The sequence below is a fragment of the Vigna angularis genome, chromosome 1 (genome assembly GCF_016808095.1).
Source record: "Vigna angularis cultivar LongXiaoDou No.4 chromosome 1, ASM1680809v1, whole genome shotgun sequence".
Lineage (NCBI taxonomy): Eukaryota > Viridiplantae > Streptophyta > Magnoliopsida > Fabales > Fabaceae > Vigna > Vigna angularis.
In genome coordinates, this window is record NC_068970.1 from 55,649,823 (window position 1) to 55,664,594 (window position 14,772).

Sequence of the window (14,772 nt, forward strand, 5' to 3'; positions counted from 1 at the left end):
TTATTATAAAATATATTAATTTTAATTAAAATATTTAATAAAAAAATTAAATTTTAATAAAAATATCACTATAACATTTTTATAAAAATTAAATTTAATCTTTAATTTGTTCCATTTTAATAAGATGAAACTGACACTGGTGCAAAACGAAGATTTTAACGTGGGTAATACACTTAAATTTTCAGAAACCGAAACATAAAAAAATTAATGACATTTTTATAATTTCAATAAATTTATAAGTCTCGATTTAAAATAAAATGAGACAGAAAAACATCTATTACCTCGGTTGCTTCGTAATCAAGACATAAAAGTCTACCTGTTTGAAATTTTTTCAAAAATTTTAGACATCGATTAAATAAATAACCGAGTCTTAGATCCCTTGATATTTTCACTTTAGCTTAGTGCACTATTATTATTCTTCTCGCGCAAGAGCGTCTTTATCTCCCATCTCTTATGTGCCTTCTTCTCGCGCCGTTTGCTCTGAGTGCAGCCCCGTCCCTGGCCACTCCACCGGCGACATCGTCTACTCCGAGTGCGACCTCGTCCTCGAGTTCCACTCCATTGACGAGACCTCCGAGGGGCATAGCTTCGCCAACGAGTCGAGAGACAACGACCCCAACTGTGTCGGCGGTCCCTTTAACTCTCTTCTCACGGATGACGGCCTGTCTACTGTCATCGCCAAGCCCAACGGCTACGGCGGCGTGTTCTTCTCCTCCTCCCTCGATTGCAGGCAAAATTGCGGTTCCAACCCCCAACCGCGCCCTCATCCATGCTTTCAAGACCTTCTGAATTGATTTTTGGGGTTGTTTATTTGTCGGTTTGTTTTGTTCTTGTGGCTATACCCTTCAAAATCGCTCCTTTAACAAAGTTTGAGCAATGGATTGTTGGGATTGGATTCCTGTTGGGATTGGGTTCCTGTGGGTTTACCCTTCAAGATTATTCCTTTAACAAAGGTACTTTTTTCTGTGTTATTTTTGGGGCCATAAAAAAAAGGTCAATTTTTTGGTCACATTTAGCTTAATTCTTAATCTGATTTTTCTGTTTCGTTTGATGCTTCAGCTGGTCGCTCGTTTCTTGGTGGCTTCTGACAAGGTTTGCGCTTTGGTAGATACCTCTACTTTGCTCCTTAATTTTTATTACACAGACGTAAATTTCGAAACTTTTTTTGCTTTGTTAAAATTTTATGGTAGTGTTTTTCTTATAAATTATTTTAACATCGTAGGGGTTGTACATATTGGTATTGGAATTTGAAGTGGTGAGTGGTGAAGATGGATTCAGAAAGCGAGGCTGTAAAGATACCAAAGAAGGAATTGGAAGCAGTAGGGGCTCTGAATTCAAAGATGAAGGGTTCTGAAAACATAAGCAGTAAGGATATGATATTTAGAGCTGATAAGATTGATCTCAAGAGTTTGGATGCCTAGCTGGAAAAGCACTTGAGCAAGGTTTGGTCAAGGAGTACCATTGAGGCAAAACAGGCCAAAGAAGACGTTGCTGGTATTTCCACTTCTTTTATTTACTTTATACGTTATTTTGGATGATTTTTGATGGCAAAACTATGCACTCTATGGACTACTCCAATCTGGACAACGACACTACTGCTAAATTGATCAAAGGAAAAAGAGTCACAGTAATAAGCTCACATAAATCTGCTCTTGATCTTGCAGCTGAATGTGCAAATGCAAATGGTAAGAAACTGTTTTGGTTGCAAAATATTCTACTCAACCTGCAGAAGAACTGATTTTAGTTTTGTCCTACATCACTGGCTAGTTTAGTACTTTTCAATTTTTCCCTTGCAATGGTTTACTCCACAAATCACTTTTGCAAGAGTCATGCATCCTTGCACAATTCATGCAAAGGACTGAATACTGGTTATTTCCAAATTTCAACAGTTGGGGAGTTATCTGCAAAAATTGATTTCTATCGTTTTACGAATCACATGTTCCATTATTATTAACTTTCAGAGATGGGGAATTTCTAAAGTATTAGAAAAAATTCTGAAATGGAAGTTGTCATTGAAGAAGCATGGATTGATACCTAGTGACAGCTTTATATGTGTAATGGAACCACTAAATGCATTTATTAATACAGACTAATATCCCGCTACACAAGACAAGACTGTATTCTTTTGTAAAAAAAAAGAGAATAGAAAAGGAACACCCTCGAAACATCTTCTACTGTCTCGGTTACATTTAAATCGAAACAAAAGTATACATCTTTTTGTCTTAATTCATAATCAAGGTAAAAAATGGTAGATTTTTTATCTTGTCTGCTCGGTTTGTATATATCTCGGTTTGTATATATCTCGGTTTGTATATATCTCGGTTTGTATATATCTCGGTTGTGAAACTATTGCAAATAAGCAAAAATAGTCACTAAATTGAATAATATTAATAGATATATCAAAATGAATATAAAACATTGACATTTATCACTACATTGAAACGTGAATTGACACAGAACAATTTTTTAAATTAAAAAAGTAAAATTTATATATAAAAAAAAGATAAAAAAAACTCACAAACTAAGACATATACAGTTCAATGTTCATTTAAAATATGTTAGAAAAAATCATAAAATCAAATAAAATAAAGATTAAATTACAATTTAAACCTAAATTCTATACCTAAATATTATTTTGTCCACCAAACGGTGTCACTCAACTTTATGGTATTTGAATATTTATATTATACATGATTAATTTTTTTTTATATATATATCCACATAAAATAAGCACCTTCCTTTTTTTTGGGTTTGGAGGGAAGGGGAGTAAACAATACACTTATAACAATAGTACATAAATTTAAGTTTTGTATCTTTGGGCAACTATTTAGTAAATAAAATAATATATAAATTAATTCTAAGCCAAATTTAAGAAAATCAATCTCTTTATCTTAATTTTCTATTTCCTCTCAATCTAATAACTTTGATAAATAAATAAATAAATATTCATTTTGTGGTTAGATTAGGAGAGAGAAAATAATTTTGTTTTAAATTTGAACACTTTTCATATACCCATTATTTTAGAGTAAAAAATTGGTGTGGTTCAAAAGCCATCTTCATATTCGAGGCACCGAAGAGGCCATGCATGTGCAAGTGCAAGCTTTAAACAACTCCCTCCTTCTTAACGCCAAATAATAAAAGCACATTTAATGGTGAGTACAAGTTACTGGTTAGATGTTTTCTTTAGGTTTAATGTCTAGTTATTTATTTTCGTCAAGAATCTCAAACAGGTTTCCAACTTTTTCTATGTTTCAATCAAATTATTTTTTTATAAAATTGAAACAATCAAAAATTTGTCAAATGATCGTTTAAGTTTGTGTTATGTGGCATGGTCAGTCAATTTATTAATCTTACATGACATTAAAAATGAATTTTGTATTAAAAATTTGGATTACACAAAGATGAAATCAGATTTAAGAAAGGGCAAAGTGGGCAAAATCTAAAAATTGCAGTGCAGCCCTTGCAATTTAGAATGGGAAAAAAAAATTAAGTTCCGTATTACTAGGGTTCGTGTGAGAGAAAAGAAAGTGTTCTTTCTTTCTTTGATTCAATTCGAAGCGTAAGGGTTCGTGGGTGAAGAACATCGGGTTGGAAGTGATGGATAATGAAATGTAGAAGTCACATTCTTGTTTAACTACGATTGGGAAAGGGAGGAGCGAAACGACACCGTAAGGTGTTGCGTGACAACATTCAGGGAATAACGAAGCCTGCCATTCGGTGTTTGGCTCGTAGGGGTGGTGTCAAGCGTATAAGTGGTCTTATCTATGAAGAGACTCGCGGTGTTCTGAAGATCTTTCTTGAGAACGTGATTCGTGACGCAGTTACGTACACCAAGCACACCATAAGAAAGACAATTACGGCAATGAATATGCTCTTAAGAGACAGGGAAGAACTCTCTATGGATTTGGGGGCTAGGTTTAGGTTTCTTTATTCAGTTTAGATAAGCTATTGAGCAATTTGGGTCTGTTAAGAAGTGGTGTTTTAGGAATAGTGACTACAACGATATGAATTATGGTGTTGTTCTTGATGTCTAGATCATAATTTAATCCTTATATCTTGAATATTAAAATGTTATTCTGTTCATTTCTTCTACACTGATAGCAAATATGTTTTGTGTATTAGCCTAGTTTTTATTTTGTTGTTGAATTGGTAATTGCCGAGATTTTACGAGGAGATCATCTTCTATATTCTAAAGATTATATTGCGAATGTGGTGGAAAGAGTGTATTTATTAGTCTGAAACACGAATTTTATTCAAGAATCGATCTTAAATGTGAAAAAAATACATTTTTTATGTATCCTCGAAATTGTTTATGTCAAATGGTAAAATTTTTAGTATTCATTGTCTTTGGATCTTCACCTTTGGAAATGGGTTGGATTCTATATCGATGTGCAGTTATTAAGAACAACATTTTCTAAGGTACAACCTTAGAGCTTGCTTTCATAATGAAAATCGTCTTTGTTTTTGTCATGTTGGATATAAGGTATTAGAATTGGGGAAAAAACGTAACATTACCCTTAACATAAAGTTTCTGATGTTTTTAAACATATGCACGTGACCTTGGGAGAGAAAGATGAAACACGAAGTTTCTAGAGAGAGGAGCAGCGAGAGGAAGCTCTGCAAGGGTTCACCGTCACCACCGAACACCGTCAGACAAAAACACACTCTAGAGGCAACAAAAGATTATAAGAGTCAGAGAAAAAACACAAGAGGTACTGAATTTCTTCTATATATCGTATAATTAAATGAGTATGGTTTTTACAGTATTTATACACGAATGAACAAACTAATTTTTGTAATGTTTTGTTTATATTCCACACTCCTCCTAAACAAAACATCGAAACACTGAATGATTTCTGCAAAACTCTCTTTTTCCACCGATCTAATCGGTGAAAACCTCCTTCTAGGGCTGATATCCTCCACTCCGATGAAACCTTAGGTTTTTCGACCTTCCTCTGGTGCGATCTTCAACAATCTCAGCTCGCACCATCCCGATCTGCTTTCTAAGAGTCAGAAAGCGTTCACCTTTAAGAGCCTTGGTGAGTATATCTACAAGTTGGTCCTCGGATCTACAGTGTACCACCTCCAATCTTCCATTACTGACCTGTTCCCTGATATAGTGGAACCTGGTCTCAATGTACTTACTCCTGTCGTGGGATGTAGGATGCTTAGTCAAATCTATGGCAGACTTGTTGTCGACAAGTAGCCTCATTCCTCCAGCCAAGTCTACCTTCAGCCCTTTTAATAAGAATCCCAGCCATACTGCTTGACACGTAGCTTCACAGGCAGCTATGTACTCTGCCTCACACGATGACAAAGCTACTACAGACTCCTTTCTCGAACTCCAGGAGATAGGAGATCCACCAAAAAAGAATATATATCCAATTGTGCTTTTCCTGTCAGTTTTATCTCCACACCAGTCAACATCTGAGTAAGAAGTGATTTGCACTTCTTCTCCACTATTTTCCTTCTCCAGTAGAATACCATAGGAGTGAGTACCACGCAGGTATCTCAGTATCCGTTTCACTGCATTCAGATGTGATGTCTTAGGGCACTCCATATATCTGCTGATCACCCCAACATTATAACTAAGGTCAGGTCTGGTATTGCAGAGATATCTCAAACTCCCCACATTCTTCTGTAAGTTGTTGGATCAACAGCTTCCTCCTCTAGTTCTTTCTCAAGCCTCAGCCCTACTTCTGTTGGAGTATTCGCTGCATTGCAATCTGCCATCTCAAAAAACTTCTTTAGCAAATTTAACACATATCTGGACTGATGCATCATTATTCCACACTCAGTCTCAGTAAACTCTATCCCAAGAAAGTAGTTGAGTCTTCCAAAATCACTCATCTCAAACTCCATCAACATTTGTGTCTTGAATTCTGAAATCATTTCTTCACTGCACCCTGTGACTAGCAAGTCATCCACATATAGGCACACAATCAACCTTTCTATTCTGCCATTGTGTTGGCAGCATTTTACATATAGCCCATGTTCTAAAACACATTTTTCAAAACCTATACTTCCCATGAACCCATCAATTCTCTAGTTCCAGGCCCTTGGTGCCTGTTTAAGCCCATAGAGAGCTTTCCTCAGCCTATACACCCTGTCCAACTGCCCTTTAACTTCAAAACCCTGTGACTGCACAACATATACCTCCTCCTCCAGTCTTCCATTTAGGAAGGCTGACTTCACATCAAGCTAGTGTAAAGACCAGCAAAATTTAGTGGCTAGAGACACCTCTAATCTGATAGTTTCAACCCTTGCCACAGGAGCAAATACCTCTCCATAATCAACTCCAGCCTTCTGTAGGAATCCCTTAGCAACCAGTCGTGCCTTGTACCTCACAACAACGCCTTGTGGGTTTATCTTTGACTTGTAGACCCACTTTAATGCTATGGGTTTCTTTCCAGAAGGTAATTCAATTAGCTCGCAGGTCTAATTCTTCTCTATGGAATCAATCTCGTCCTGCATGGCTTTATACCATCTCTCATCTTTAACAACTTCTTCAAATTCAATTGGTTCAGCCTCTGCAATTAGAGCATAATGAACACATTGTCCATCTGCTGTTAGAGTAGCTTCATAGGACAACTCATAGTCCCTCAAATGTGCTGACAGTTGTGAGGTTCTGGATGATCTCCTATTTCTGTCATTCACCCTATTCTCTTCTGTTTCAACTGCAGCAGTTGCATCTTCCAGAGAAATGGTTGATGATTCCTGCTTAGTTGCTTTCCACTGCCAAATCCAACTCTCATCAACAACTACATCCCTACTGATACATGTTGTCCCTGATGCAGGGTCATACAGCTTGTATCCTTCAGTAGAATTATAGCCTACAAGAATCAGTGGTACACCCTTGTCATCCAGCTTCCTCCTCAGTTGATATGGTATATGCTTGTAGTATATGGATCCAAAAATCTTCAGATGTTTGACATCTGGTTTCACCCCCTCCATGCCTCTTCAGGTGTCAAGCCAGCAAGTCTCTTTGTTGGAGACAAATTCAGAATGTAAGTGGTTGTCACCACAGCCTCTCCCCATAGAAAATTAGGCAACCCCTTGCTCTTTAGTATACACCTCACCATATTCAATAGAGTCCTATTCTTCCTCTCTGTTGCACCATTATGTTGTGGTGTATATGGAGGGGTAACCTCATGAACAATCCCCTCATTTTCAAAAAAAAATTGAATTCAGTGGAGGTATACTCTCCTCCTTCATCTGTCCTCAAAACCTTGACCTTCTGCCCACACTATTTCTCAACCAGCCTTTTAAATTTCTGAAATACCTGCAACGCTTCTCCTTTCCTTTTGATTAAGTACACCCAACATTTTCTAGTTTAATCATCAATAAACATCAGAAAATATCTGCTACCCATCGGTGTCTCAACCTGCATAGGCCCACAAACATTAGAATAGACAACTCCTAGTTTTTCTACAGATCTCTGGGGTAGGTTTTTCTGAAAACTGCCCCTTGTTTGCTTGCACTGCACACACTCCTTGCAAACTGTGTCTGGAATTTCAATATTAGGCAACCCATTCACCATCTTTTCCTATCCTAACAGAGACAAATCATTGAAGTTTAAGTGCCCAAACCGTAAGTGTCACAACCATTCCTCCTTACTCTTTGATGCAGTGAAACACTGGTGTTTTACTACACTCATCACTACTCTGAAAGTTCGATTCTGTGACAGCTGAGCCTGCACAACCATTCTTTTCTATTGATTGAAAATACTGAGGCTGTTATTCTCCATTTTCATCACATATCCCTTCTGCAGTAGCTGCCTCAAGCTTAATAGATTTGATTTCAAACCTAGTACATACAGTACCTCTTCAATTGTTACTTCTTTTCCTCTTGCATCCCTTAGAACAACTCTGCTTATACCTTATGCAACCAGACTACTATCATTGGCAAATCGAATCTTTCCCTGTGTAGCACCTTGAATTCCCACAAAACAGTCTTTTCTCCCTGTCATGTGGGTAGAGAACCCAAAATCTAGGTACCACACATCATTTTCTAATGAATGTTCTTCAGTTTTAGCCATCAACATCACTGGTTCTAAATCAGATTCCTCCTCTTGGGCCAAATTAGCCCTCTTCTTTGGCTTGTTCTTAGCACCTTCACCACTCCAGCAATCCTTGGCATAATGGCCAAGTTTCTGATAGTTATAGCACTTAACCTTCTTTTTGTCGAACTTCCATTCACCATTCTTCTGATTCTTCACCTTGCCTGATTCACTGGACTCTTCTCCTTGTTGGTCCTGTGAATCTTTGCCCTTCTTGCCACCTTTTCCTCCTTTCTTGAACCCCTTCTTGCCTTTCTACTGAGATTTGGCCTGTAGGGCCTGCTCCTGCCAGTGTCTGCATTCATTGAGGCGTAACTCATGAGCCTCTAATGAATGCAACAGCTTCTCAATGTCAATATTCTCCTTCCTTCGAGTTTCTTCAATGGCAGTCACCACATAGTCAAATCTGGGGGTTAGGGTCCTCAGAATTTTATCTACAACATACTCCTCAATTATCTTATCACCGCAAGCCCTCATTTTGTTTACCAGTTCTTGCACCTTATCAAAATACTCAGCCACACTTTCACTTTCCTCCATGATCAAGGTTTCGAACTGCCTTCTCAGTGCCTGCAATTTAACCTTTGCATTTCTGTCTCCATCGCCATAAGTTTTCACCAAAATGCCCCAGATCTCCTTTACAGTACCAGCATTTGAGATCTTGTTGAAAATCTTCTGGCTGACACACTGATATATCAAAAATCTGGCCTTACTGTCCAGTTTCACCATTATCTTGTGTTCTTTCTTCTCTTCTTGGGATACCTTTTCACTCAATTCAGGTAATCCCTCTTCAATAACCTCCAGAACATCTTGAAGCCCAAATACAGCCCGCATCTTGATCCTTCAATCGTCAAATTGCTTGCCATCAAACATGGGTAATGGTCCCTGTATGCCTCCAAAGCTTGCCATCACAGTCTTACAAACGTTCTTGCAGGTTCTTTGATTTTTCTTTTAGCCAAAGTCACCTTCTTCTTCTTCTCTGGATACACACACCACCAGATAAAGCTCACACACCTCCAATCTCCGTGCACGCACCCACTTCACACACCAGGATTCGGCCTAAGCTCTTGATACCATATTAGAATAGGGGCAAATAAAGTTTCTGATGTTTTTAAACATATGCACGTGGCCTTGGAAGAGAAAGATGAAACACGAAGTTTCTAGAGAGAGGAGCAGCGAGAGGAAGCTCTGCAACGGTTCACCGTCACCACCGAACACCGTCAGACAAAAACACACTCCAGAGGCAACAAAAGATTATAAGAGTCAGAGAGAAAAACACAAGAGGTACTGAATTTCTTCTATATATCGTATAATTAAATGAGTATGGTTTTTACAGTATTTATACACGAATGAATAAACTAATTTTTGTAATGTTTTGTTTATATTCAACATAGGGAGAAACCATTATCAACCATGAGGCCATTAGGAACCAAAACAACTTCAATGGCATTAACAAAAATAAAACGACAGTGCCACCACCAACGCTGCCACCTCCTCCGCCACCAACATCAATGTTCCATAGTCCATTCCGAAAAGGACTAGGCAAGAGCAAGAAAATCCACTTAGTGTTATCGCTACCACCCCTGCCACCTCCTTCGTCGTCGAAGCGGTGGTAAAAGCGCAAGAGCCACATCCTTCCTCCGTCTCCTCCATGACATCGAAACATGGGGCGACTACCACTGCCGAGCAAAAGCGTCAATTTCCACGACAAGATTCACGAGTCAGCTAACATCGACAACCAGTTGCCGCTGATTCCAGTTCCGTCACCGCATCCGCCATCGGAAAGTACAGTGAGTGAGAGCGTTACAGATGGTAACAGTGTTTTCTGTCCCATCCCCGATGCAAATGAATCTAAAAATCTCATTTTTCCCCAATGTCATTTGCATTTATGAATTATCGCAAGAGCTGCACTTCAATTTTTAGATTTTGTCCACTCTCCTCGTTCCTAAATCTGATTTCTTTATGCAATCCAAATTTTTAATACAAAATTCGTTTTTAATGTGACGTGAGATTAATAAACTGAGTGACCATGCCACATAACCCAAACTTAAACAATCGTTTATTCAATTTGACGACAGACTTTTAATCGTTCAATTTTACAAAAAAAAAATCAATTGAGATGCCGAAAAAAAAAACTTATTTGATATTTTAAATGAAAATAGGAATATATCGAGATATTAAACTTTTTTTTAATAGAAATATATATATATATATATATATATATATATATATATATATATATATATATATATATATATATATATATATATATATATATATATATATATATATATATATATATATATTTTTAAGAAAAACATGTTTCCGTCCTCCTGAAATTTTATTTTTGTCCTTATATTTTTAAATCAATTAATTAGTAATCTAATTTTTAAAAAATGATTTCGATCAGGGATCACCAATATATATTTGACATTAAAAAGGAATTCCAACAATATTCATTTTATTTATTCATAAATTGAGAGTTATTTTTTTATTTTATTTTAAAAGCATTTGATATAAGGAATTAAATATGTCTAAAAGTCTAAGGTTTTGGAAGCCCCTACGAAAATTCAGTACCTTGCGTTTCTGAAAGGGTGTTCATAGATTAATTTTGAGGAACAATAAATGTTATATTGTTGACGGGCCGTACTAAATTACCACCTAAAATTTTTTGTTTTGTTTATGATTTTAAATTCCGTGGTCGGTTCTTATAATTATTTCTCACACAAGTTGCTCGTAAATTAGTGACTTTGTTGAAAAGGGTAGCCACTTTTTATTTTTTTATCACCCGAAATTAAGTTATTCCACACGATTTAAAGTTCTTATGAGCATCGTTAAAGTTATAAAAAATTAGGATGAAAATAAACCAAAGTTGAAGTGGGTGTTTTATTCTGCTTTGCTTCATTCATCTTTCATGAATATGTAATTTCAATTTTCATAAAATTTTAATTACAAATTCGGCTATCTAATTCTGCAAAGTAAATAACTTTTGTAATTATTTAATTCAACGTAGAAAATGTTAATCAAAATAAAAAATTACAAAAAATAACATTTTAAATTGGTTGTTGAAGAACATCCCAGACTTTGCAAGAACATCACTCCATTAGAGACATTCCAACCAATAGATTTGGAGCAATTAATACAAAGAACTTTTATCAGCTGTGTCTTTATTTTATTTTATTTTTTCGATTTTGTAACGTGATCTCTAATAATGTTGCTTGAATCATTCAAGTTAAGTAATCAATAAAATAAATTATACATTGTCGTTTAAGAAAAAAATAAATAATTGAAATGAGAGAATTGAATAAAAAGAATATTTTAAATATTAATATTAAATTAGTGATAATCGTCTACGAGGTTGTTTAACAAAGTATACTACTAAATTACGTAAGAGGAAATTGTTTATGCAAGCTTCAATCTTTCATGGTGTTAAATATTAACTTAGATTAATTTTAAAAACAGTAAAATTTTTTTTTTTTAAAATCTATAAAAGTAAATGTAACATCCAAATTTTGGTAACGAAACAAACGAAAATATAGCTATATTAGTCTAATTAACTATTTTATTTTACCAAATCTTAATCATTAATTGTTTTGTAAAAGGACTTCACACCCTCCGTTACTCTGCAAAAGAAAGTCAAAACAAGCCCTGCATATGGGATACAAAATTCATATTATTCCCACTAGTCTCCGTTTCAAAACACTTCAGTCTTGTCAAAAACTCCAAAACTTCATAATCTATTTTTGCAAATTCTAACCGAAATTCCTTTCTTTGATAATTTTCATACAATGGTAAAAAAACTAGAAAACCAGACCAAACTAACTCTTCATCCTGTATCTTTCTGCTGTGATCATCATCTTCCTTTCTCAAACAGTTACAGTTAAAACAATTTGAAAAAATTAAAAATAAATAAAAGAGTACATAATCAATCGTCCGTCAAACTAAGGAAATCATTTTCTGGACGGCTTCATTGAATTTTCCTGGAGAGAGAGAAAGTGTGGGGAAATAAAAAATAAATAATTTATTTATTACCCAAAACAAAAGTCTTTGGAAATTCAGTCCCTTTGTTCCCATCTTTTTCCGCTTGCGTACGCGGATTCGGCCGAAATTATTAGCATAATCGACTCCTAAATTCATCTCTTTCTTAACTTGTTTTCATTCCTACTTCTTTAAACGTTCAAATTTCTTCACTCAACCACCGCGAAACTGTTTCATAGCATGCCACCACCGTTTCCAAACCCAGAAAATACTTTCCCGGTAAAAATTTCACCCTTCCAAATTTCTCCCCTTTCCTTGCGGAACCCATTCCTTTCCTGAAACCAGCATCAGGGTCGCTGCGAGTTCAGATAAAGAAGCACCTCCGATGGCTTCAGCGGCTATATTTTCGTCGCTTCGACGGCGCCGGTCGCCATCGCTGGAGGCGTTTCTTGTGCCAGTTGACCTCTCTGAGGTGGCGCTGCTGGAGACACTTATCTCCGTCTCCGGAGACGTCGTATCCTGCTTCTCCGACAATCGGTTCCCCTTCCAGCGCCGGAACTCGCGTGCCCTCGTAGGAAAAGTAGAGATTTTCCGGTCAATGTTAGAGTGCTTGAGAGACTCTGCTGACGGTGGCGTTCTAACCCCCACGGCGGTGCTGTGCTTAAAGGAGCTTTATTTGCTACTGTATCGCTCTAAGATTCTTCTTGATTACTGTGCCCGATCGAGCAAGCTGTGGCTCTTGCTTCAGAACCATTGTGTGTCTGGTCACTTCCATGACTTGTGTCAAGAATTTTCGACCCTTTTGGATGTTTTTCCCGTTGGAGAGATTGGACTCAGTGATGACGTTAGGGAACAGGTTGAGTTGTTGCAGAGACAGTCCAAAAGGGCTAAGTTGTTCGTAGATAAGAAAGATGACGCCCTTAGGATAAGGTTCTTTTGGTTTCTGAATGAATTTGAAAGTGGGAGGGTTCCTGATTCTAAGGACTTGAGGTGTTTCTTTGTTGATAAGTTGCAGATGCTCGATGCTAAGAGTTGTAGGGTGGAGGTTGAGGCCTTGGAGGAGCAGATTGTGAACCACGAGGGTGATGTTGAGCCAACAGTTCCTGTGCTTAATGGGATGGTGGCTATCACAAGGTATTGTAGGTTTTTGTTATTTGGGTTTGAGGAAGAATTGGAAGTTGAAAGTCAGAAGAGAGCGAGGAAGAGGTTGATTACCCAGGAAATTGCGGAAACGTTTTTTACGGTTCCTAAGGACTTTTGCTGTCCGATAACCTTGGACTTGATGTGTGATCCTGTAATAATTTCTACTGGTCAAACTTATGATAGGAGGTCTATATGGAGGTGGATGGAGGAGGGGCATTGCACTTGTCCCAAAACTGGGGTACTGCTTTCTCATAACAGGCTTGTTCCTAATCGTGCTCTTAGGAATTTGATTATGCAATGGTGCAGCGCACATGGAGTACCCTATGATCCACCTGAGGGGGTTGATCCATCAGTTGAGATGTTTGCATCAGCTTGTCCCTCCAAAGCTTCCCTTGTAGCTAACCGAGAGACGGCCATGCTTCTCATTCAGCAGCTTGCTGATGGGTCGCAAGTTGCAAAGACTGTGGCTGCCAGGGAGATAAGATTGCTGGCCAAAAATGGAAAGGAAAACCGTGCCTTCATTGCGCAAGCTGGGGCAATTCCTCATCTTAGGAAGTTGCTTTCCTCTCCTAATGCTGTTGCACAGGAGAATTCTGTGACTGCACTGCTCAATCTGTCCATTTTTGAAAGAAATAAGAGTATGATCGTGGAGGAAGGGTGTTTGGGGTCAATTGTTGAGGTGTTGCAATTCGGGCACACGACTGAGGCAAGGGAGAATGCTGCTGCAACATTGTTCAGCCTATCTGCTGTCCACGAGTATAAGAAACAAATTGCGGATAATGTGGGAGCTGTTGAAGCATTGGCATGGTTGTTGCAAGAGGGAACTCAAAGGGGGAAGAAGGATGCTGTCACAGCATTATTTAATCTCTCCACCCATACTGAGAATTGTTTGAGAATGATAGAGGCAGGGGCAGTGAAAGCTATGGTCTTGGCTTTGGGGAATGAAGGAGTTTCCGAGGAAGCAGCTGGTGCCTTGGCCTTGATTGTTCGGCAGCCTATTGGCGCCATGGCAGTTGTGAGGGAGGAAGCAGCAGTAGGTGGATTGATAGGAATTATGCGTTGTGGAACGCCAAGAGGTAAAGAGAATGCAGTTGCAGCTTTGCTGGAGCTGTGCAGGAGTGGTGGTGCAGCGGCAACTGAGAGGGTGGTTAGGGCGCCTGCCTTGGCCGGCTTGCTTCAAACCTTACTTTTCACAGGGACAAAGAGGGCAAGAAGAAAGGCAGCTTCACTTGCTAGAGTGTTTCAGAGATGTGAAAATGCATCTCTGCATTATGGTGGATTGGGTGTGGGTTATGCATTTGCTAGCGATTCAGCTTCAACCAGGAATACTACAAGCTTTGTGAGTGATGTTTCACTTCCAATGTCCATTTCTGTTCCTGTTTTATGATAGTGGTAATACTCATTTCCCATGTTTCTTGCGTTCATGTTTTTTTGTAACTCTATTCATTCTTTCGTTGACATTTAATGTCAACAAGTATAGAAATACCAGATGTATTCAGAGAAGGATGTGTTGTTGAGCAGTTAGCTTCAACCCATGTGTAATCTGTTTTTGCAAGAACGAATACAAAATGCTCGAAAATGGAATTATTAGACCA

At 37.7% G+C, this 14,772-nt stretch overlaps 2 protein-coding genes and 1 long non-coding RNA gene across 3 annotated transcripts; 2 read left to right on the forward strand and 1 right to left on the reverse strand.

Moving 5' to 3' along the window:
- The first annotated feature begins 383 nt into the window (after nt 1-383).
- LOC128195033 (uncharacterized) lies at nt 384-1,910 on the forward strand. Its single transcript, XR_008246587.1, has 3 exons — nt 384-953; nt 1,060-1,104; nt 1,223-1,910. It is a non-coding gene; the product is annotated as an uncharacterized LOC128195033 (long non-coding RNA).
- A 3,709-nt stretch (nt 1,911-5,619) lies between these two features.
- On the reverse strand, nt 5,620-6,030 carry LOC108325912 (uncharacterized mitochondrial protein AtMg00810-like). Its single transcript, XM_017559051.1, has one exon. The coding sequence runs from the start codon at nt 6,028-6,030 to the stop codon at nt 5,620-5,622; it is 411 nt and encodes a 136-aa protein (XP_017414540.1).
- A 6,015-nt stretch (nt 6,031-12,045) lies between these two features.
- LOC108324414 (U-box domain-containing protein 17) lies at nt 12,046-14,772 on the forward strand. The gene has a single exon (XM_017557363.2). The coding sequence runs from the start codon at nt 12,420-12,422 to the stop codon at nt 14,562-14,564; it is 2,145 nt and encodes a 714-aa protein (XP_017412852.1). The 5' UTR covers nt 12,046-12,419; the 3' UTR covers nt 14,565-14,772.

What these genes read in the sequence shown, in the direction of transcription:
- LOC108325912 (XM_017559051.1), bottom strand. Translation starts at nt 6,030, where the DNA reads ATGGGAAGTATAGGTTTTGAAAAATGTGTTTTAGAACATGGGCTATAT.
- LOC108324414 (XM_017557363.2), top strand. Translation starts at nt 12,420, where the DNA reads ATGGCTTCAGCGGCTATATTTTCGTCGCTTCGACGGCGCCGGTCGCCA.